Source organism: Rhea pennata, chromosome 2 (genome assembly GCF_028389875.1).
Source record: "Rhea pennata isolate bPtePen1 chromosome 2, bPtePen1.pri, whole genome shotgun sequence".
NCBI classification, from domain to species: Eukaryota; Metazoa; Chordata; class Aves; order Rheiformes; family Rheidae; genus Rhea; species Rhea pennata.
In genome coordinates, this window is record NC_084664.1 from 145,313,615 (window position 1) to 145,339,399 (window position 25,785).

Here is a 25,785-nt window from a genome sequence, read left to right on the forward strand (position 1 = left end):
CCGCCGCCGCCGCCCCGGCCGCCCCGCACCGCTTTGAGGTCCAGCACGCCGTCCTTGGCCTCCTGCAGCAGCGACACGAACTTGGTGGTCAGCAGCCCCAAGCTCTTCTCGTGGCGGCTGCTCCCGCCGCCGCCGCCGCCCGCCGCCTCGGCGGCCGCCGCCGCGGCCATGGTGCCGCCGGGCAGCGGCGAGCGGGGCCGCCCCGCGGCGCCACGTGCCGCCGCCGCCGCCGCCACAACGGCCCGAGCGCCCCGCGCAGCCCCGGCCTGGGGCAGGCCTGCGCGCCGCCGCCGCCGGAAGTGACGCGCGCCGCCGCCGTTGCCTGGAGACGGGCGGGCTGCGGCCGCGGCGCCTTGAGGCCCGGCGGGCCGGCGCGGCACGGCATGGCGCGGCGCTCAGACGTGCCGGTGGGCGAGGAGCCGCGGCCGTGCGCCCGCAGGACGCTGCGTTCAACCTGCTCCCGTCCGGAAAGCTCGCTGCCTCTGCCGAGGGCAGAGTTGCATTTTATTTTCATTTATTTAGTTATTTAATAGCTTCCAATCGTTGAATCACCAAGCTGAAATTTGTCCCCATGAATACTAAAATTTGGCATGGTTTTTAATTTCATTAATTTATCGTTTCAAGGCCTATTCCCAAGGTAGAAATTATAAGCCTAAAGTGGGAAATAACACTGAAGGCAGAATTAGTCAGCTGGAAAACAAAAAATCCAACCTCTGGGTAAACACCTGTTTACCCAAATTCCATAGTATGAGAGCAAGGAACAAAAATAATTTATGATAAAGAGTAGTAATTCTCTATGACAAAACCAGAAAATAGTAATAGAATGAAAGATTTAGAAGAAAAAATCCACATTTATGTTAATAAATTCAAAAAAAGAGTAAAATCAAGTTCCTTTATCCTGTTAATGCATTCCAGGAATTCAGTTATTTCATCAAAATTCTGGCTGTAACAAAAAATTAACAAATAAAAAAAGAGTACCACCTCAAAAGACACTGGTAAGTGCATGAGAAGAGCATTCTGATGCTTTTCAATGCTGCTGCTGCAAAAAAGCAACTCTTCCGCATGAGTGAAATCCACATAAATATTACAGGACAGTTTTCGAGATCAATGTTTTCTCAAATAACGTGGCTCCTGAAGGAGTATAGCGTGCAAAGAACAAAAATACATTTTCTGCATTTAGGTAATGATGCTATATGTATATATGTATCAGGGAATCAAGAGTTTGCTGTGCTGGGAGTGCTTAGAAAGCAGATAAATAAGCCTAATTTTAAGCTTTACAACAAAATTTACTAGATTGCCAATTATTAACAAGTTGTGAGTTCTTACCCCATATTAATCATTATCGTATGTAGTAATTATCACAGATTGACTACTAGCGCAGACCTCAGCGTCAGTCCTTAACAGTTATACCTAAACGAGCCGCGAGGGCACAGTACCGCAGAGCTGATGCCGCATCGTTAGCGCTGACGGCGATGCTCCTCGGTGGTCTCCGTCTCTGAGGTCGGGGCGGCCAGATGCGGGGACTCTTTGCTGAGGGGAGACGGAACTGAAGGAGGCGGTTTCTTTCTGCCCCCTCCCACAAATACGGGCTCTTACCCTTTTATCAGGTGGTTTAATTTCTAGACAATTGCCAGCCCATAAACTTCACCTCCCCCTTGCACTATGTTGCAGATGGTGCTGAGGATGTTACTGTGTTACTTTCCCAGGCCACTGCAGGCATTTTTTTTTATTATTTTTTGCTTTGTTGTTGTTCTTTTCTTTAAGCAAAAGCGGTCTTCTCCCAGATCTCAAGGTTGCGCGTTCTCAAAGACCAGTCAGGGAGTTGTTTATGATGCTGGGGCCTCCGCTTTCAACTTGTGCCCATGTTTCAAGGCCTTTGCTGCTATCCCACACTTAAGCTGCACATCATAACAAGAGACACCTGGCACAAAGCTCTGGTTCACACAGTAAATTCTCATAACAAAAACTGATAACAAGCCTAACAGGCTTTGCACAGTCAGCCAAGGGCCTGTGGCCCATTACCAGCAATAGCAAATAATATTTTTAGTGGGCCACTGGGCACACACACACACACAAAAATACCTATAGCATTTATGCTACATTAGTTTGCTTATGCTCAAGTTCAAAACAAACTCTGCAACTTAGGGGCTTAGGGGCTTTTGCTTTCACTGGTGCAACAGGCCTCTCTGCTTTAGCGACAATGTGTTTTGAGTTAGGAAGAAATGGCTCCACCTTGTGTACCAACAAATAATTGATTATTACTTCAGTATTTAACACTTTCAATTATGGTGTAGTGTAACAACATTCAATAGCTTCTGAAAATAAGCAAGTTGCATAAATGCATCAGTGCTATGGAGATTCTGAAGGAAAGTAGTCCATTATGAAAGTAGTGCCATTACAGAAGTGTTGGAAAAATCATATTAATGTAAGGCTTACAATTAGTTTCCATATGAAGATGTTAGTTCATTATCTCACATTTTTCAAAAGCCTGTTTGGAAACCTATTTCCACAGAGAACCAAACTGGACTAAAATAAGTAAGAACAGTAATTAAGATCATGTTTGTTACTTAGTGATTTCCTAAAGTCCAAGAACCATAATTTTGTCTGGAAGTAAATGCATATTAATTAAATAAAAACACAGTATTAAAAACTTGACTTGTTAGAGGAAACATAACGCCATAATCCAGAAGCAATCTATTCAGTACGAAAAGTCTTTGTCAAGCTCCTCTCTTTCCATTTTTATACTCCTGTGCTTAGATCCTCTTTGTATTAGATCTCCTGTTTTTACCTGCTTGTTTCTTATTAAACATAATGCTAGTTCCTAACTTCACATGATGCTTTTCAGTAGACTTGTTTTGACCCACTTTGACAGAACAGTTATAGAAAAGAATACCAGATACACAACGTAGAAATAATAATTTATTACAAAAATATTGTATAAACACTTATGCCTGATTCCTAAACTTTCAAAATATGCATCTCAGAGAATGTTTTCTTAAAATATTTCAAAGAAAAGAAGGAAAAAAGTGCATCATAGGGTATGTAAATGTTTACTTCAATATATATGCTAAGAAAGTGTATGAAGAGGAAAACTCTCAAATGTAAGGCATACCATTTCAAAGATCTTGTTGAATGTCACTCAGTGCATTTGTAAGTCGTCTTATTTTATTTTCCATTGATTTTTTGTTGTTTGCCATTTCCTGCAGAAGCTGACGCATTTCTTCTTCAACTTGGTAAACCTGAAACAGCATATAGAGATCAAATATAATTCCTGCTTTTCCTTGATATGCTTGATAATTTTTTACATTGATAAAAAAAAAGGTAGGAATTATGCACTTATATTAGCAAAGGACCCATGTTATAAACTTTACGTTGTAGCACAGACTTTTCACTAAAGCTCTAAGTATAGCTGTAAGTACTTTCAAAGAAGTAGAAATACTTCCTTGAGGAACTGCGTGGAAACATCACAAATAAAGACAAAATAAGATGAACAATTTCTGAGTTAGAAAAAACAAAGTCGATGATACATGGAATCAAATGTTTAAACAAGTGACACGCCACCTTTGCCAGTCTGTGCAGTAGCAAAGTTTGGCTTTAAAAAAAGTTTTCATTTGCTAGAAGGAGATGGCCAGTTTTCAAAAAGTAAAGCATCTGCCATGTACAAAAAGCACTAGTTATCATACCATAAAAAAGTAACATAATAGGAAAATACTGGCAAGAATAGTAATTGTTTAATCTGATTTAATCTGATATATCACCATTACTCTTTCCTCTGTAGATAAAGAATGTTTAGGTATTGACATAGCTACATAACTTGCCACTCTACTTTTTTTGAATATATAACTTCATGACTATAACGTTCTACGTATTCTCCTACTGCACAAAGACATAATACTATACAAGGGCTGTTTCCATGAAGAGATCAACCAACAGATATAAACAGGTGATCTGAAGTACCACCGTTATGGTGGCTGTAGAATGAAAGTACAACTAAACACATAATAATTTAGTATTAAAATTACTTTTTCATTTGCTTCTTCAATTTGTTTTTGCTTTTCATTTTCCAGCTGCAACAGTTCTGCCTGATGAGCTGTTAATGTTGATTCAAGTTGTTTTCTAAAAGCATCATCCATTGCATGAAGCTTTTCTACTGCAGCCCTAAAAGAAAAAAAAGTATCTCACCAGACAGCCAAAACAAACAAACAAAAAGAAGTATTATGCTTTGTCCAGTTCTGCCTTTGATAATGCTTCTAAAGATGTTGGCACCAAGACAATTCTTTCAATATCTAGCTTCAGAAGATCTTCTGTTTTCTCAAAAACACATTCTAGCTTTAGGCATCGTGTTTAGAGCTTTGGTATTCTTCGCTGAAGCAGTTAATCACTAGCAAACAAAAAAACCATTCAGGCTTGCTTCTGTCAACATGGATAAGAACTCCATGTGCTTTCAAACATTTACTTATCATAGAGGATAGTGTTTTTTCCCAAGAAAGTAAAAACTAGACTATGCAATCCTGTAAATTGCCTGTAGTCTAGTATTGCAAAAAAACAGAAAAAGTGCCTGCTCTTTATAAGCGGAGTAGACAAATCTAGCTATATCATGCACACCCTTCCACAGCAAGGAACGTTATTCCACTATGCTACTAATTTACAGTAAAATTTTGAAACAATTATTTTGTGACAAAATTTCAGTTTCGCTATTGAACTTCCAAGTATTCAAAAGCATTGTACCATCAACAATTGTTCCCCTCCCCCTCCCCCCAAAAAAAATCATCATCATCATGATGGTATCTTCTTTCACTTCTTAATCAGATGACAATTTAACCTCACCTGTCTTAAAGGAATAGTGAAAATGTGATTTTAAAAGTCTGTGTTTCACTTAAAAATATAAAGCAAAATTCCTTAGTAATACAAGCTCATTCCTTCTGTAACAGCGTGGTTAATGTTGCTTATTTATACAGTCTGAATGGAAAATTAGTTCCTTTCTTAAGAGTAACTAGGAGGAAGGAGGAAAAATAAAGATGAGAAAGGGACAAGTGAATAAGATAAAAATACTACTAACAATCCAGGCTTATCACAGGCAGCAGTTTACCGTATTTCTCAATACTGCCAAAAGCATCATTTAAATCCCTGGTCATTTTCTGGGGTGTGAATATTTGTTTCCCAGTCATCTCAAATTCACTATTAAGTGCTCTAAAAAATTTGACAATACAAGAGGAGTAATAAATTAAAACCCCATTATTAATTGTACGGGAAGAGAATGACATGTAATTTACATACAGTTTTTCATAAAGGCCTAAATTTATTAAAAATTTAAATATATATATACACATATCCTCCTTTAATGCTACCACAACAGCCAAATTAGTTTTTTCCTTGGTTAAGATAGCAAGTATTAGTAAGTCCTACCAGTTCCCTACACTGTTCACAAGACCTCTGCACATTCATCTTCCTGCACAGACATGTACTAAATCACTGTAGTCTCTCTCCTAACCTCAAATGTCAGCCACAGTTGCTTGCTTGGCTTGACCTGTGGCTTGCAACCAGTTCTGCCTCATGCACCCTGCTCACGTTCATGAGCAAGAAGTTGGGCAGGCTCCGTGCTCAAAAGACAACCCATACAGACATTGTCACGAGATGGTGCCTCACATGCACCTTCACTGCATGACTGCAGCTGGCGTGCGCAGATTGCATGCAAGTCACTATCACTTAAGTCTGACATGGAGTTTCCTGATGGTCAAAGATGTAAATTGAAAGCACTGTGGTGGAACAGGTGTTCTAGAGAGTGCCAAGTGTAGAATCTAACCATTTCCGAAGAAAATGGGAATACAGCTAAATATTTTAGAGGTTGTAACTGAATGCTACGTCCATGGAATACCAGCTGTATAGAAAAAATTACTTCTAAACAGAGAGTACTTAAAAAGGCATTATGCATTCTTTCATGGTATAATCAAATTTTTTTGTATACATATTAAAACTGAAACTCTAATAACTTAGTTATTCATGTTAAGGTATTTACTTCTGAGTTTGAAGACTTTTATTTCTCTCTTCAATCAACAACTTCTCTTTGGTATCAAAGCTCTCCTTCATTTGTTTAACTTGCACCTCCAGCTGGCTTAGTAGTTCTCCTTTACCTTGCCACTTCTTTTTCAGTGCACTGAAAATAGAATGTATGTATTTACAATGATTATAGATGTTACCACTTCTTAGGAGTGCAGGAAAAGTTTTCATTGTTTTCACTTTTCCACATTTCTCTATGTTTTAATAGTAAGCAGGTTCTCCCTGAACTAAAATTTCACAGGAGAAACATTTCATACAATTGGCAATAGCTCCTTAGAATTATAACTATATACATCACCTGTGTGATTTCTTAACATCCTCAAGTTCTACTTCTTTTTCTTCTAGCAGTTGCTTTAACTCCTCTTTTCTTTCATTTTGCCTTTCTAATTTTTCCATTAGCTCTTCAAATTCAGCAGCTTTTTCACCCAACTGTATCTGAAGAATCTTTTGAGCTTCAGTATTTTCTTCATGTTGTTTTCTAATTTGTTGATCTTTTTCTTTTAAACCCTTTAAAAAACAAATATTTTAGTATACAAAAAAACCTCTTTAGTCTAACTTTATTGTTACCCACTATCTGTTTATTCCATTCTGGAATCAATCACAGATTGATACGTGAAAGTTCACTCTTAACAAACGTAATTAAGTAATCTGACTAAATAATGGTTTTATGTTAATATATTTTGATTTTAATACATTTTTTTCTACATACATAAATTACTGAGCTCACATAACAAATAATGTATCCAATCTTGACTGCGTTAAGATACCATAAAACTTCATTCTGATAAGCTAAAGACTACAGGCTCTAAATGAGATGAATAGAATAAAAGGAACAAGCAGTTGCTCCGTCGTTATAATACTAAATTACAAAAGCAACAGAATAGAGAAGAAACATTTACATTGTAAAGTAAAAATGAAACAAATTTTAGTTTAGTTGTTTTTTCAACATGCACAGAAAAACTATGCTTTCCTACTTTTTATCTTTCAAAAGCCTTATCAAGAATAGCTTGTTTGGAAGTGATTCAAAGAGAAGCACGTCTTTACATAAATATGTTTCAGTAAGAGATTCAAAGTAATGCCTCTGACAGTCCACCAAGTTAATACAAGCTCCTCTTCCACTTTCAAAGAATTCAAATGGCACCGACAGCCTCATTATACTTCCAGAAACAGTAAAGCTTGGAACATGGAGAGGCCCTATAGTATAACTTTCACTGCAAGTCTTATTTTATATAAGCACAGTAATTGTAAAGCACTTGACTTACTTCTTTTAATTTCCTAATTGTTTCCGTCTGATCATCCACTATTTTGGTTTTAATTCTTAGAGCATCACTGTCCTGTTCCTTTTGCTTTTTTAAAATCTCAATTTCGTTTGTTAAAACCTCAATTTTTGCCTCCATTTTTCCCCGATCTTGAGCAAGATGAGCTCCTAGATAAAACAGGATATTCACACTAGAGTACTTGTTTTAAGGATGACTTCAAGATAAGTAATTTCAAGATAAATTAAAAAAAAATTTAAATCAGACACGATCATTTGGCCCACAGCAAGCACTGAAGGGCTTTAATCTACACATAGGTTATATTTAGGAGGAAATACAGAATTAAATAAATGTATTTTATCCTTTGAAGACTTATTTGACACAAATAAACAATAGCACAAATGCAAGCCACCTCAAAGATCCTACAACATAGTGCCAATTCTATATTAAGAGTCATATGGAGTGGGGTAGGGAGCAGAAGCCAAGGCCCTTTTTCATCCAATATTTAAGTCAGTTATTTTTAAGAGGTCTATTGAAATTTTCACTTTGGACTTCTGACAGATAAGCAACTTTACATAACACTATTTAGAAAAAGAAATATTTCAGAAATTTCACATTTAGAAGCACTTCATATAACATATAATGGGATTTTGGGGCAACATAACACCTGTATTCACAACTGAACCCAAATTGTAAGTGGAAAAAACCCTGCTTTTTTATACAAATGTGCAATTTATACCTAGGCCTTTTGTATGCACTGGCTTGACTTCTTGTATTTGCAGCACTCCTTAAGATGATCAGTTTAAAGTGACAGTATTTTTTTTTTTTTTTTTGCCCTCTGCATAGGGCAAACTCCCACAACTGCTGTTATAGTTCCCATAATGGCATGGGTACTACAGTAAACACAAAGACGACTTGCAATACAACTGGATAACATCAACATACAGGGACCCTGCGATCATTACCCCTATACTGGAATACTCGCTTGGAAAAGGATGACAATAAACACTAATATTTTTACCCCAACACAAAAATTTTATATTTTACCCTGTTGTGCCAACTCTTGTCCCCATATTTTTCTTTCCATTTTTAACCCATCAATCAGAGATTCCTGGGCTGCCAGCTGAGAAGCAAGCTTTGCATTTTCTTTCTTCAGAAGTTCAATTTGAACGGCCTTCTGCTTGTCCTCCTCAACCACAGTTTCAAGTTCTCCAGTTCGACACTGCATGAAAAGACAGTAAGATCCTTTTGAGTAAGTATTCAGAATTTCAATCAATTCTAACTTGCGAGGAAAGCAATACTGATATGCACTCAATTAAGCTAGCTGAGGAACATTCTGCTTACACGCAAAATTCTATCTGAAAAAAGCAAGCATCTCTGGATGCAAATGTTTTGTTTCAAATAGACACAGTTAATTCCCAGAAAATTAAGTTTGTAAAGCTTATTTCTAAATAGTCATCTTAAGTTTCTAATGCTTTAAAAAAAATGTTTAGAATTTTAAACACACAAGTTAGAAATAAGACAAATAAAGTCAAGGTAAGATGTTAAAAACCAAATGGCAAAAAGCCTACAGAGGCTGTGTTGAGCTTCCCCTTCCCATGAGAAAGTGTAATTGTAAATCACATAGGTTTCTGCTAGTGAGTGCTGTTGCTTTAAAAAAAATCTTGAAAAAGTACAAAAATAAAAATTACAATGTTAAGCAGCTGTAATCTGTAAAACACTAAAATTAGCCTATCAGCACTGTTTGCACATCAAAACAGCAACCTGCAGCAAGGAGACTAGAAACAGCTATGCAGAGGTTGTACTGCATAGATAATGATCATGATACATAGACTGTTATAAGAAGCTGTTAAATAGTTACATGTTCCTCAGAATATATATTATCCTACTTGTGGATAATACAGTATTATAAGATATATCAGTAGTACAAGGTAAAGCAATAGCACCCACAGTGTTTAACATTAAAATTACACATGATTATTAGATAATGACTCTGATATTGTTAATTACATGTAATTCTCATGTATTATGTTGCGAATACTACATTTGAATATCAGTGTAAGTTAGCCTTTACTTTGTATATAGCGGGCTCTCAGTATTTTATCTGCAGAACTATATTCTATTATTTTGACTTTACAAAAGTTCAGAGATATTAACATAGGTTTGTAAATCTCAGTTTACAGTGACTACTTGATTATATATAATATGCTAGCACTCACAAGCTTGAAGAGAATTTGTGGGACATGAATGTATGTTTAGATTTTGCTATATTACGAGCTCAATGTTTATGAGAAATGGGAAGTGGCATGACATAAAAAAGTTAAGGTTGATGTGGATATTGAGTACTGGATTTTAGTGTGACATGAAACATGTATCTTTCAGTTAATCTACCTTCTATGGATTTACTACTTTTATATATAAAAAGTTACAAAAAGTCATATGTACATGTGTGTAGTTGAAGTGTTTTGAAACAAGTACCTTGAGGTTTGCTGTGACTTCTTGTTTTGATTTTAATAATTCTGTAATTTTTGCTTTCTGTTCTTTCACTATACTTGTCAGGTCTTGGATCAGACTTGCCATCTGTTTTTCCTTCTGTTCAGACTGAAAGAGGGCCTGTTTATGTTCAGCTAGCTCAGCAGCAACATTTTCAAAAGCATCTTTAACCTAAAGTTTTAAGATAAGAAACACCCTTGAAAAATATTAACTTCCACAAAAAATCAATGGTGACACACACACACACACACACACACACAAATAACTCCACATTTCCTCTTTTATTTGAAATTCTTAATTGATTAGGAGCATGTGAAATTAACAAACATCCAAAGCAAGTTTTTTACTAGTTCCTTGATGACATTTTAACTCACTTTGCCAGTTCTGCTCAGCTACAAATTTGTAAAAAATTCAAAATAGTCTCTTGGGGGATGGGAGAAAAACAAACAGAAAAAAAATCATAATTTGAGAAGGGGAAAAAAATGTCTTTTTCCACCTCACTTAAGACTAACGCTGAAATCTGGAAAGGATCACTTAACAAGGAAAAAGAGTTGGAACTCACATTAAGAAAAATAATTGAACAGTTCTTCTTACCCCTCTTCTCTCATGTATCCAGGTTATTTAAAATTAAGTAAAACAATTTTAAATTAAAGACGACATATTTTAAATCTTTTGTGCATTTTAATTTCCATATAAAATGACATCAACACTAGCCATAGAATAAGTTAAGGACTTCAGCAAGAAAATTCCAGAAAAACTTTGAAAATTAAAACAGGGAACTTTGTTATTAAATACACTAGTAAACAAGTGGCCATAGCTTCCTGTCCAAAAAAGAGATTTTTTTTTAACAAAATACTCTATTAGCAGATCAATATATTCTAAAAAATTACCACCACCTGATAGAATCATAGAATGGTAAGGTTGGAAGGGACCTCTGGAGATCATTTAGTCCAACCCTCAGCATAGCCCATACGGGGATTGAACTCGTGACCTTAGCAGCACCACGCTCTAACCAACTGAGCTAAGTTTTCTTAACTTCATTTTAACTTTTATTTATAAACAAAAATTCAGTTTTTTTGAGTGCTAGCTTATCAACGCTTAGAGCATAGATACCAAATGTTATTTCAAAGCTTACTACCAGCATTTTACATGAATCCTTACAACTAAGACCTTAAGATCAGAAGAATTTGACACTCAAATTTAAGAGCCCCTTAACACTATCCAGTTCAAAATGGAATCCTCTGTTACCCTTACCTCTTTAAACCTTTTTGCTTCAATAGTTAAAGCTAAACGAAATTCATCTTCTAACTCCATATACTTCTGGTTTAATAAATTAATTTTCTCCTGAAATTCTTTAACACGTTCTTCATGCCTCTGTTCTTCTTTAGCCACTTCTTTTGACAAGATATGTTGGAATTCAGGTCCATTTAAAGCAACTCGAGTTTCAAGCTCTTTCCTGGAGTTACCAAACATATACATACGATAGGACCACAGCATCCAAAATGTTTATTTTAGTTGGTTTTCTTAATACTCCTTAAAAGCATAACAATGAATTTCATAATTAAAGGAGATACATTCCTTAGTTTCACTGACAAATTTCTGTTCTCCATGACATTGGCCCTGGGAGGACAAAGGTACGTCGACTACTATTAAAATATCCACAGAAAGAAAAAAAGAAATTTGCTTTTTAATTTGAATTTTAGTAGAAATTATTCAATTGCTCTTTTGGTGTTAGTGATATATCAAGGAACTATAAATATCTAGAAGACATATAGGGACTTGGGAAATCACCCTCAATCAAAAATCATTGCTCCTTACTCAACCCCGAAACCTGAAAAGTAGCAGCAGCGGAGACCGAAAGGATCCAGGATATCTGTCTGCTTTCTGACTGAACATCCCCACAGGAATATGCTGAAGCAAAAAAATCACGCTGTAACTTAAGTCTTTTCTACTCATCATTTCTATTCATCATTTAAAGTACAACACAAAACACGTCTGCTGTCCTTCACATTAAATCTTTTGGAGATCTATGTGGGAACAATTGAAAGTTCTCAAAACGCAAGTATCAGATCTTCCCCATTTATACCTGAAATTGTCTTGGTATTTGTATACAATTATCCTTGAAAAGTCAAACAATATTATCAACTTACTTTGTTACTAAAATTCCATGCACACTGCCTCCTCTATTTCTTACACATATTTGATTGTTAACTAAGTAGTAAAAGACTGCTCAAGTATTCTCTAAAAAAGGCAAATTTAGAAGGGAAATGGGAAAAGAGCCAATAAAACCACCAATCTGCACTAAAGCAAGATGCTATAAAAGCTTACACTTTTAGAGGAATATTTTGTATTATTGTAGTACATGCAGACTTTCAGATGACCAAAACTCAAACAGAAGAAGAAAGTACACAGGATGTGGAAGAGGGGACAGGCCACTTGGGAGGATTATAAGAACATGGTCAGAGTACGCAGGGATGCAACAAAGGCAGCCAAGGCCTATTTGGAATTAAATCTGGCAAGGGATGTCAAGGACAACAAGAAGAGCTTCTTCAAATATATCAGTAGCAAAAAGAAGACTAAGGAAAATGTGGGCCCACTGCTGAATAGGGTGGGTGTCCTGGTGATGGAGGATACAAAGAAGGCAGAGTTACTGAATGCCTTCTTTGCTTCAGTCTTTACTGCTAAGACCAGCCCTCAGGAATCCCAGAGCCTGCAGACAAGACAGGAAGTCTGGAGAAAAGAAGACTTCCCCTTGGTCGAGGAGGATCAGGTTAGAGATCTTTTAGGCAAACCTGACATCCACAAATCCATGGGCCCCAATGGGATGCACCCACAAATACTGAGGGAGCTGGTGGATGCTATCTCTAGACTGCTTTCCATCATCTCTGAAAGGTCATGGAGAAAAGGAGAGGTGCCTGAGGACTGGAAGAAAACCAGTGTCACTCCAATCTTCAAGAAGGGCAAAGAGGAGGAACCTCATGAAGTTCAACAAGGGCAAGTGGAGGGTCCTGCACCTAGGGAGGAATAACTCCATGCACCAGTACAGGCTGGGGGCTGGCCTGCTGGAGAGCAGCTCTGCAGAGAAGGACCTGGGAGTCCTGGGGGACAACAAGTTAACCACGAGGTAGCAATGTGCCCTTGTGGCCAGCAAGGCCAAGGGTATCCTGGGGTGTATCAGGAAGAGTGTTGCCAGCAGGTCAAGGGAGGTGATCCTGCCCCTCTACTCAGCCCTGGTGAGGCCACAGCTAGAGTCCTGTCTCCAGTTCTGGGCTCGCCAGTACAAGAGACATGGAGCTACTGGAGAAAGTCCAGCGTAGGGCTATGAAGATGATCAGAGGGCTGGAGCATCTGCCCTATGAGGAACAGCTGCAAGAGTTGAGCCTCTTTAGCCTGGAGAAGACAAGACTGAGGGGGGATCTTATCAATGTCTATAAGCACCTAAAGGGAGAGTGTCAAGAGGAATGGGGCCAGACTCTTCTCAGTGGTGCCCAGCTACAGGACAAGAGGCAATGGGTACCGACTGAAAGGCAAGAAGTTCTGTCTGAACATAAGGAAAAACTTCACTGTGAGAGTGACAGAGCCCTGGAACAGGTTGCCCAAAGAGGTTGTGGAGTCTCCTCTAGAGATATTCAAAACCCACCTGGACTCAATCTTGTGGAACATGCTCTTGGTGACCCTACTTGAGCAGGGGGTTGGACTAAATGATGTCCAGGAGGTTTCCCCCAACCTCAACCATTCTGTGATCAAATTCAATTCTATTTTTACCTGATTTTTTCCTGGATTAAAGACCAAGTATTTTAAACAACAATTTCAGCCATCTAATAATACCAGATCCTACAAAAGGAAAGACTGGAAGGACACAATTTATCTGTGTGGACTTCCAAGTCAGAAATCTAAAAGATTTGAAGACATTCTTCTCTGAGGAAAAATATGGATGGGAAGACGATCTATTTTAAAAAAAAAAAAAAAAAAACAAGAGCATCTCTCCTTTAACAAAAAGGAAAAAAATCTAGCAGAACATATTCAAACAAAACAGGCTAGCAAAACTAACATCTCCACGAGCTTGTTGTGAAAACAAAATTAAAATCTCCATACCTCTGTTCTTGCTCTCTTAATATGAGAAGTTCATGTAGTTGTTTAACCTTCTCCTTCTGTTGTCGAAGAGATGTCCGGAGCAACTGTACTTCTCTTCCATTTGCTGATGCTTTAAGTTCTGCTTCTTGAATCTGTTTCATCTGTGGAGAATTAACAAAAATGAGAGGAACAAGGTTTTGAAACTGTCTTCTATTCTTCATGTCTTGCACTAGAACACAAAGGAATAGCTGCTTTATTAACACTTCAGGCAAATCTATCTGGGCTATTATGTTTATAGCTTGCTCCACCTCAATCAATATTTTCACAAATTTTCATGGAATTTTATAGCATTATCTAACTCAAAAAAAAAGCTTTAATTTTTTATTGTTATGTTTCGTTACACTTGCAGAAATTTAAGTATATGTTTACAGTTAAATGCTAGCTTAATTTACCACAAAATAGAACAAAACACCCCCAACCAAACAGAAAAACTTCTGTGAAGAACCAAGGACATTTACTTAATATGAAGAACTGTTTTAGACATGGGACACGTATATTGGCAAAATGATTTCCTCAAATTACAAACTCTTGCATAGCAACTCTTGTGTTAGTCTCAAGGAAAATATTTTTAGATGTTTTCAACATTACCTTTTTGTAAACACTCCAATTATAACAGGTATCATTAAAATGTGCATCTTACTGAGTTTTACATTTTAACATTGCTGAACAGTGCTGCCTTCCAGTGAACTTATGAAAAACAGAATCACAGGATGAACAGAAGGTGGCATACTCCACTTTTTCCAATTGATACAAACTTTCATGAGGAATTCCTTTTTATAATGAGGCTTCTTACATACAAAGTGTATTTTCTGACTTGACAAGTAGAAAAGAAAGATCACATGGAAATAGTTATAAAAAAGGGTTTATTTACTCATGAAATGGTAATTCAGAATAAAGACATTTCAGAAGGCTGCAAGTTAGAACATGGGACAGAAACAACAGAGGCGATAAGAGATGCTCCTGCTCCTCCTAATCATTACTTGAAAAATTCATCTCTTTCTCTGTATGTCTATACAATGATGTGTCTATATACCATCTATATCTCTGTATGCTTAGGCAGTGAGTGCTAATCACTTAATTTTCCTGTCAACCTGTCCTCCAAAGCAAGTATTTAGGACAGCTTTCCCTCCACAGTCTATGCTTACACAATTCTAATCTCTTTGCTTTCCAGGGTACTAAAGCTGTGAGTAATTGCTAATTAATGAACTACTCAAGATTACCCCATGTGTTAGTTATCAAAGGGCAGAGCTGGAATGCAAAGACTACCTAGTTTACTTTTGAACTCTTGAAAGAAAAAACAAAACAAAAACAAAAATCTATTTTATCAGAATTGCATTTTAACTATTTTTCCTCCCTCAACTCCATCCCTGTTTTACAAACTTTTTAATGAGGCTTGTGTATGTTTATTTCTAAATCCTCATATTCCAAGTTAAGTCTCTTCTTGAGTAACATTTAGACACATTCCACTGTATCCTTACTGTTTTGGTGATGAAATGAGGCAACTGTCTCTTAAACTGAAAAACATAAAAATCAAAAAAAAAAAAAAAAAAAAAAATCAAGTGACAACATGTGCATACTTAAAGAAGGCCAGAAAATAAGGAATAACATAAATGTCTTGCATCCTTTGAAGCTATAATCTAATCACGTTAATTTAAATACTTAAACAGCAACTATATAGAGTAACTATCTTTCATCACTGATGGCTAAGGTTTCAGGCAGCATATTCATCTCCTTAACAGTAAGCTAACTTTCCACATGTACTGCAAGAGCAGCTCTATAAAATATTCTAAAATTACTATTAAAGTTGATAAAATAAGCTATACATATCTGAACATTCAAAATGAGACAATTCAGTTCTAGATCATGATTATTCTTTGAAACATAAATAAAGAGTATTTCTCTACAGGATCTTAAAGACAGGAGCAAAGACCTTCCCATAATAAAGCTTTTGCAGATACTAAAAACATACCCCTATTATTGAGAATAAAGATGGCTATTTCCACAAAATTGTTAAAAAAAAAAAAAAAAAAAAAAGGAAGAAAAGAAAAAGGAAAAAAAAAAGAATTAACAGCCTCATATAGCATTAAGTTATTTCCTATCTCAAAGGAAAAAGACATAGAAAACAGCCTCCTCTTCTCTACAGAAGATCAATTAATTTAGTTCTTTCAAAGTGACAAGTAGATATGTGAACAGAAGATCACCTGTAGAGCCATAGAAACCTGATACAGGAAAATAATTAAACAACAGGAAGTCTGATATTGGAAAGTGCAGCTTTTAGCCACAGGAGTTATGGAATGATTTCTTTTCCATCAAAAATAGTAGCTGTATCCGGTCTAGCATCTTGATTTTATCTATTTGCGTATTGAATAAAGAGCCTGTGGCAACAAAAATTTAGAAAATACCAGTTCTCAGTGCTCAGCACATCGGACTTAATCTCTTAGACAACATGTCACATAAAACGTATTTCCATTTTTAAAGACATTACCTAAAAATTAAAATAGATGTTTGTTACTAACTGGTACTATGTAGAGAAAAACAGCTTTTACTGTGAAAAACTCAGACTTAAGGCTTGTGACATCTAGTGTTTATTAATATCTAGAAACTTAGTAGCCCTCTTGTCACCATCATATTGTTCACTCATGAAAAATACTACCTCTATTGTTCGTTGCTGTAACCTCTGTGTCTCCATCTTGGATAGTGTTTCTTCTAAAGCTTGCATAGCCTTCTGGTATTCTGCTTCTTTATTTCTTGCTTGATTTAACTCGTTAGTAAGTCTTTCAGCTTCACCTTTCAATTGCTGTATATCTGTTTGCAATCTTGTTTTAACCTCTCTCTCTTTCAATATCAATTCCTTTAACCTGAAAATTAATGCAATGAAGTTGTTGTAATATTTATGTTAGTTTTTAGTCTGATGCCACTGAGAAAAAACACACATTTGAAGTGTTGCACTTCATTGTTCTTTGTTGAATTTTACTAAGTGCAGGATCACTATGCAGGACTGCTTAATAATATGTAAAATATTACTGAAATGTGTAGCATGACTATATTGAACTTAACTTGAAAAGAAACGAAGTTAGAGACAACCTGCTAGATACGTCTTTAAAGTCCTACTGGGAAGGTCATTTCTTATATAGGAATTGAATAATACCAATTTGTAATTTTTGATAGATTTACTTTAGAAAACTTATCAAACATTATCGGGATATTTAAGGACATTTCAATCCCTAAAGAAAAGGAGCTTAAATCTTTTAAGGAGGTGATAACAAATGAACACTAGAAATGAACCTAAAGCTAAAAGGAAAAAAAAAAAGTATTATACAGACAGTCATAGATGGTAACTCAGAAAATATTTGGCTTGTTTCTTTCTTACAAGAAAGAAAATGTGCCTTTTATACATACAGCACAATTAAGAAGACGACAAATAGAGCAGCTATCTCCAAACATCCAGACAACATACAGTATTTTGTTGGAAGGGAGGACTTCTGAGGAAGTGGAGAACGTTAGCCAGAATTGATAAGGATTAGGATGGTAACCTGTACAAAGATATGCTAGACCAGACTGGAACAACATACTCCCTATTGGCTTGCTTTGCTCTGCAAGAAATGTCTTTGTTCGGCTGTACAGGAAAGACAGAGAGCTGTGCATACAGATGGAAAGGGAGCTTGAAAATAAAAAGCTTGAAGTAAAATTTGAGGCCAGGTGCAGTAGTTAGGGCATGAGCTGAAAGGGAAAGTACAATTATGATAAGGATTGTTTAGGAAGTAGAGGGCTAGAATTAGAGGTAAGTGGTGCACTGATACTGGGGATACAAAGAGGAAGAACAGGGGAATAAACACTTTCAGAATTTCTTGTTTTCCCACATCTTCTCAAGTAAATAGTGACAACTCATCAGGTTTTGCACTGCACTTGTTTACAGCACAGTAGTGGGAACAATTTCATTAGGTAGCACTGAGAGAAGTTCTAGCAATAGTTCTTGATGCATCATTTTCCAAATATATTTTTAAAGCTGTTCTCACTTCTTGAGCTACATAAGGACTGTGACTTGATTAAGAAAAAAGAAAAAGCTAGAGCACTTTGCTTCCCTACCTATCTGTAGTATATACAGCCATACTCTGAATATTCTTTTCTTCTTTTGCATGTTTCTGTAGCTCTCTGACATGCTCTATTAATTTCTTCTCAGCTTGTTCTGCTTTCCACCTCCTTTCCTTCTCCTGATCCAGTTCTTGAATCAGTGCCTAAGCAAGAATATATTAAACATCAGCTTACTAGGAATCATTCAAGTGTAGCCAAAACTGACAAACAATATTCACAGTTGTAGAACAGAATTTCTTGATCTTTCTGGAACAGACAGAACACAGAAACAAGGCTCTGAACAGGCTAAACCTCCCCTTGAAAGTTAGATATAAAATAGTATCAGTAGGAAGAGAATTAAAAAAACTTCACTACTTTTCGATGCTATTTACATGCAGTTACTTTTGTCAGCTCTGATTTTAGAGTTTCACCAGGAGATATGTTTGGCTTCAGGTAAAAATAAACTCTTATTTAACCTGAAATGATGTAAAACATACTCGGTATGTGGATTCCTCTGTGCCATTTGAATTAGTTTCTTCTATTTTTTCTGCATGGTTCTGCTTTCCTATTAATAATTCGGCTCTTCTTCCTACTACTTCCAAGTCTGGATTATCCAGTGAAGAACTGACATGAGTGTCTCTCTGACTGGAGCGTGGACACTTTAAAGAACCCTTCTCTTCCCTGTAACAGCAGAAAATCAAGATACAAATAAGGATATGCAGAGTTGAAGCATCTCCTCATACATTATCATCAATGGTACAAGGGATTCAGATACTTTTACAGAACAAATGTTTTACAATTCTACATAGAACCTGAATTGTATACACATATAGAATAATGTGTAAACTGGTCAGAAGACTAACAACTAAACTGAAATTGTCAGCTGTAAAAATATGTAGTACCAGAAGACGTTACTTGAAAAACATCTTATGATCAGATAGTTATGAAACAACTTTAGAGGCAGAGTAGTTACAGAGCTGCAGTGGCTAATAAACTAACACAGTCCAATGTGTGTGTATATATATATATATATATATATATATATATATATATATGCATATATATATATTTTATGTAAAGTCCAATTATTTTCTTTGTCATACTTCTGATACTTACTATATAATCAAATATAAATTATTATAGCAACCTCAGCTGCATCACAAAATAAGGAGTTATATTCTTGGGTTACCAAGATGACTTTGTGAATGTATATATATATTTTAAAATCTGACTCAGGCAGTCATTGGTATATATATTTTTTACATAAACAGAATTCTGCCTCCATAAATTAAAATAAGAATGAAACTACAAGCTGCTAGAATTGTGAAAGTGTTTATTTTGGAAGATCATTTTCCCTATCTTCAATTCAGTTTCCCTTTAAATTAAAGGCAGAAAATTCTCATGTAGAGAAATGATTAAGTGAAGAATGAACATTAGAAAATTTCAAATAATCCATAAACTGAGTTTTCTAATGTTTATATATAAATATCATTTTAAAGACATGTTATTATTTCATAAAACAAAAGACGTGGAAAAACTAATAGGAAACAAGGATATAGGAGAGTATATGAAACAGGCTAGCAGATTAAGAAAAAGTGCCCATATATTAAATATTTATCCACAGTAACAGCTTAGTGCTGGCTGATTTTTTTTTTAAGAGAAGGGAGGAAACATTCAGGAGTTTGATGCAATTGCCTTCCTAAAAATCAATTTATTATGAACCTCTAGTAACTAGACTTTTAGAGCATTACTAACACAAGTAAATCAATCCAAACTACCACTTTAACATTTCAAATTAAATTACATTTACCCTGAAAACATTCAGCTTCACTTTGGCTTTATATGGCAAAACTGGAAATACCTGTCAGTTATTTTGCTCTTAGGATGATTAGCATGACATCTAGTAGATAAGGCAGCTCTACGATAAGTAGGGATCTTGCTTCTTTTCACAACCTTTCTGTCATTTTCTTTCTCACTCTCATGTTCACTCTCAGAAGTTGGATCTGTGTCTCTCTTAGCTTTGAGAACATTTGGAGGAGCATCCTTTCTTGAGGCATCAGATACCTAAGAACAGATCTAAGTCTTATTTGCATATTTTAAGATTTCTAATTGACTAACTCTAACTCTTATTGAGGTGTTACATTTGAAAAGTTAAGACTTAACATAACTTTAATAGAGAATTAAATAACTGCTTCCAAACTACCTATTCCCTCCTTACTAAAATATTTTGTTATTTTTAAATGGAACATACAACCAACAGAACAGCATGCTTGAGAATAAGTAGTTGTTTCTTTCTGGAATACCTGAAGCTTTTTAAAATCCTCAGGCATAGAAGTACATTAATAAGCTTGGTGTAAAATGCAATACAAACACAGCACTTAAAAACAAACAAACAAAAAAAAACCCCAAAACTCCTCACCCCTTTGCAAATCTTCTAGGCACAATGTAAACTCTTACAAAAACACATTTGTTAGGTATGCTTTCCTGTGTATGACACCAGCTTGACCTATTATTAGGTTTAAGGACTAAGAAGTAGCTTTCACAACCTTTATAATCCAGTCATTTGACTGCATTAAATATTTCACCTTGGTTTAATTACATATATTAATGGCGTCAGAATAAACAAATGCAGAAAACAATTTTCTATCTAATATTACATGATCAGATAGTTCTTCTAGTCCTCTACTGTATTTCCTATTTGGTACCGAGTTTTCACAATTCGGAGTACAATCTTCAGTTTTAAAGTCTTGCTTTTATCTTATTTACAGTTTTTCAAAATCATTAAGTATACATTCGCACAAAGTCAGCACATACCTACCAGTATAAATACTCCAGTCAGTCATGGTGAATTTTTGCATCATAAAGACACATTTAATTTTACAAAACTTTCTGTACAATTAAAGGAAAAAAATTAACCTTTTGCAGTATCTGTGAAATTTGATCTTCTATTTTTTTAATCCTCATCTCACTGTGCATTTTATCCAGTTTGGCCTTTTCTGGTTCTGAAGATGAGACAGCCTCTGTAGAGGAGCTGACAGCACTTTGAAGCGGTATTCTCGTTCGCTGACGAAAATGAGCTAATGCCTGGTCAATACGAGGTGTCACCACCGGTAACGTAGCAGAGTTCTATTAAAATGAAAGACAGCCCCTACAACATTAATGAGTTGTATGTGATATAAGTATCTGGTATACCAGTTTTAAGATCAGTACATGCAAACTATAGCACCTTATCTTTGTATAGGGAGGATGCAGATGGAACCAAACAGTCCAAAATATCACCTAAACATTGCAAGTTTTCTTCTACCAACTCTACTGGTTCACCATAAATATTTCTTCCATCTAGAACTGTTAGCTTAGGCAAAGTCTGAAGAACAAGTTCTCTGTAACCTTGAGGGGGAGAAAAAAAATCACATTTAAACCAAAATGAATATGTGAAAGAGATGCCTGGTATACTGTAAGTACCCTATCATCTATTAAAAATGCAATGCATAATTTAAGAAAAGGAGTAGTGCATTATCTGGATGTTGCTCCCATTTTCCACCCATAAAACCTATTAACAGGAAACATTAAAAATAGATGGTCTGAGAAGCTACCTTCATATTCCTGGTCTACACTGGCATTTCTCTACCACTATGATATCAGCACACTGCAGTTGCACAGGAAAGATTTAAAAAAAAAATCTATTGAGAATTTTTACAAACACTCAAAAATTTTATCTTTGTGAAAATAGAGCACGTAGTTTTAATCAGATTAAAACTCTTCACAGAAAAGACCTCATCTCAAGGAAGTAAGGGGACAAGATGCTGTAATATAGCTTGTTTGAATTCAGGGTGTAGTGTTTATTTGGCTCAAAAAAAGTCAAAAAAAAAAACCAAAACAAAACAAAACAAAAAATCTCAAAGGAACTCTAAACTAAACACTTGAAAATGATGTATCCACAAATAGTCCTTGAACTTCTCTCAAGCTGCCTAGTGAAATCTGTGCCTATTTTGATGAAAATGCTAATTTCCACGGAGCATCTTACAGTCTATCACTGCTTACTGAATCTGTGGGAAAAGCAGGAAGGGCCAACAGTGTTTATTACAGATAGCTCACAAGAGAGATCAAACAAAAGACCATCTACTTCCTATGTCTTCCTTCTATCGTATCTATTTGTAGTCTTTCTTTACATTTTCCATCCTCCCATTCTATAATATTCACACTTTCTTCCTCCTATTTCTGCAATACTTTCTGTTCCTATAGTTCTCTTTAAATCACTTGCCTTAATCTAAAATAACATATGAAAAGTTGAACCCGATCAAAGCACACAACTAGATTTACAATTCTGAAAACATTCCTAGTGGGGGGGGGAGAAGAAAAAGAAGCTGTCTATGTAGAACAAGTTCATTTTGACAAAATTCAGATTTCTGCAAGCTGGCCAATATATGAATTAGTTCACAAGCTTCAGAACCTGGTTTATGGTTTAAGCGAAATCACTGACCTGCAAAGCACAAAGTGATGACCTAAAATGAGATCCATACCTGCCATGTGACAAATTGGATTGGTCTTTCCATTTTTTTCTAATGTGAGACTGGTCAAAAAGTGCAGCCCCTTTGTGCACTGAAGTAAATGATTAATATTGTTTATGCAGTTGCTGTGAAGTTCAATACGACTAATCTTATGACTGGTTCCATGAAGGCATTGAAATCCTGGAAATTTGATAAAAACACAAAGTAGTGATTTCTGTTCTGGTTCAAGTCCAGTGGTCTAGGATCACACAGCATCTTGTTGAAAAACAGTCAGTAAACAACACATAACTGGAAACGTAACAACTATTACTTTACATTCCTGGCTAGATATATTAATTACAGGACAGACACTGCAACACCCAAGCTAGTCATGAGAGCTAACTTTAAAGAAAAAGGTATGTTTCCAAATGTTAAGAATCTCATAGAAATGAACATATTTTGCTTCAAGTTGATTTGCTGTAGCTTAGTTCATTAACAGAGTTGTTACAAATGTTATTCTTAATTTTGTTTTACCAAACCAATCAACGAATTTTGTAGCATAAAACTTTAATTAGAAACAATTAATTATTTAGATAAATAGTTTAGAAGAGAATACATTGTAACTAAAGTTTTATTTTTATCTTAAATAAAGGAAAGATTAATCTTCCAGAAGTATTTTGTATGATATTTTTATATTTCACTTTGCAGATAATAAGCATTTGAAACACTTATTTTACTTCTGTGTGAACCTAGTACACAGTTCAATACAAAAGACACAATACTAATATTTGTCAAAACTTTACACATGTAGTAGTAGTATAGCAGTAATAACAACTGGCAATATAAGATCTCTTAAAATTTTATTTCTTCTGCACAGCAAAAACATATAATTCAGTTCTTCATGGAAGTAAAAAGCTTTGCCTTCAGTATCCATTTTATACACAGTTAATACTTATAATACAAAACAAAAAACACGAAGGGATTAGAACAACATATTTGTTCACTAAATTACTACAATTATTCAACTTCCAGAATGATTTAGGTCAGATAACTGTAGTATATACACGAGAAAAATATTATGTAGTCCTTTTTTAAACCATTTCCTATGGACACATTCATATGGAATTATTTGTTTTAGGATTACAAACCTGAAAAAGCAGCCAAAATGAGAGTAACCACAGAGAACTCCAAAAACTTAACAAAGTTTAACAGTTAAGTCTCTGGAGAATGAAATACTACACTGAAGACTTTATCTTTTCTTCTCTAGGGAAAAAAAAATGAATGTGACCAAGGCTCCCCAGACACACAGCAATTGCTAGTGTGCAGTGTGCAGGTTACAAGAAAACTGAAAAAGGTTGCACTTAAAGATCAATTTTGACTTGTAACTCCGTGAAGATCACAGAGACCTGTTTCTGGCAGAAATGTCTGTGCTTGCTGGTTTTGGCTTACATCATTGTATACAAGGCTCTTTTGCTTCATGTAAAAGCTATGTAACCGTACTAGAGAATACCATTGCTGTGTTGCACAAAATTGAATTTCACAGTTCTCAGTGGAAGCCTTACCACAGCAGGCTAAGGCTTTGCGGCAGCTACAGTTGCCTGAACTCATGTTTTGAATGCAAAATCTAGTGATGATGGTAACTTTTTTCCACCTCTACTCCCCTATTAGCTGTGTAGCTAAATACGAGCAGCTCTAGACTGGCAGCTAGATGGCCAGGTTTACAGAGACGAAGCTCAGTCTGGTCAAATGCAGAAGAATAAAATCCAGTTCAGAACAACCTATACTGGAAGAAACTTTAGAGTCACAGCAGCTGTCACCTTTAGCAACACTGTCAGTGCAGTCAATTAGATGAGCTTCTTGAAACCTTTGAAAATACTCTTGGCTAATTCTTTTGAAATTGCAGTGAGCAGACCCTTCTTATTGCACTTGCTACTGAAAACCATAACATGCCAAAATCACTTACCAGAGAGATCATGTATGCGGTTATATGACAAATTCAGTACAGTTAAATTAAGGAGTTTTTCTAGCCCTAAACAAAGCAAGGGAAAAAGAAACAGAGTAAGATTTATTTCCAAAGTATGTTCTGCTTTCATCAAAACTTGCAAAACAAGTAAGGTTTTTAAAGTAGTAACAACAAATTATGACTAAAAGTTACAATCATAAACAATATCATAGCTTTCCATTCTCAAGTAAGGTATCTTGCTGTGACAGAACTTACAGAGACTACATACTCATTTTAAAACTTAGTGCATAATATGGCTAGTAATTAAGATGAGCTTCACATAACTTTAACTGTATGTATACTTTCAAAAAGCAAATTTTAGCATAAACCATAGAAAAAAATTGTAAGTTGTTAAACAGACAGAACTAAAGACTGCCAACCCTCCACTCTGGTGATCAAGTTACAGGACAAATTCAGCGTGCGCAGGTTAGCCAGGGAGTTTAGTCCTTCCATGAGCCGAATTTGGTTAGACGACAGATCCAAGTGCAGCAAATTCCGGAGGTGGTCCAGCCCCTCGATCCTGGCAATGCAGTTACAATGCAGGTTGAGCGTGTGCAGGTCCGGGCTCAAGGAGACCTCCAGCAAGCTGCGAAGACAAGAAACTCGGCGTCACCCGGCCGGGAGCCGCGGCCGCCAGCCCGCAGCTCAGCCCAGGGCCGGGCCCGGCCCAGCGCCCCCCGCCACGGCCGCAGCCTTCCCTCTCCCCCAACGGAGCAGCGGCGGCGGCGGCGCCTCGCCCGCTCCTCACCTCCGAACGCCCCTGTCCATGAGGCTGAGCTCCCCACGCCCGGCCCCCGCCATGACGAAGCCCTCGCCGCCGCGCCGCGCCGCGCCACCTTCCGCTTCAAATTTCCCTCGCCGCCCAACGGCGGCGCCCCGTGCTTTACGGCTGGGAGCCGCTCGCCTCACGACAGCCCTGCCGCAAAGCGCCACCCACTTCCCCCCCACCTCGCGCTTTGCGCCAGCGCCCCACGGTGGCAAAACGCACGCGCGAGGGGGGGGGCGCGGTGCCGTACGCGGCGGCGGCAAGGAGCAGAGCGGCGCATGCGCGGTGCCGTACCTGGCGGCGACGGCGGCAGGGAGCAGCGCGGCGCATGCGCGGTGCTGTGCGCGGCGGCGGGGAGCAGCGCGGCGCATGCGCGGTGCCGTGCGCGGCGGCGGCGGCCCGGGCGTGGGCCGAGGGCGGCAGTTAGCGCTGCGCGGAGAGGTGTTTGCTGCGCGCTGCAGCCGTCGGCGCGTTGACGCCGCTGCTTTCGGGCCCTCCCCGGGGCTCTGCCTGCCCAGG

General features: G+C 37.0%; 1 protein-coding gene across 4 annotated transcripts; it reads right to left on the minus strand.

Moving 5' to 3' along the window:
- Positions 1-3,031: 3,031 nt before the first annotated feature.
- Positions 3,032-25,375, minus strand: LRRCC1 (leucine rich repeat and coiled-coil centrosomal protein 1). 4 transcript variants are annotated; one of them, XM_062568375.1, is made up of 19 exons: positions 25,249-25,375; positions 24,881-25,086; positions 24,462-24,527; positions 22,532-22,699; positions 21,238-21,398; positions 20,928-21,137; positions 19,873-20,075; positions 18,509-18,692; positions 18,027-18,175; positions 16,594-16,798; positions 13,902-14,041; positions 11,061-11,262; positions 9,792-9,914; positions 8,361-8,535; positions 7,320-7,483; positions 6,356-6,564; positions 6,017-6,154; positions 4,023-4,158; positions 3,032-3,239 (listed from the first exon to the last, which is right to left on the minus strand). In XM_062568375.1, the coding sequence occupies exons 1-19, from the start codon at positions 25,299-25,301 to the stop codon at positions 3,117-3,119; spliced, it is 3,015 nt and encodes a 1,004-aa protein (XP_062424359.1). In that variant the 5' UTR covers positions 25,302-25,375; the 3' UTR covers positions 3,032-3,116. The 4 variants fall into 4 exon arrangements, with proteins under 4 accessions (XP_062424359.1, XP_062424358.1, XP_062424360.1 ...); XM_062568374.1 differs by having other exon boundaries at positions 9,792-9,977; XM_062568376.1 differs by lacking the exon at positions 6,017-6,154 and having other exon boundaries at positions 9,792-9,977.
- Between the last annotated feature and the right edge of the window lie 410 nt (positions 25,376-25,785).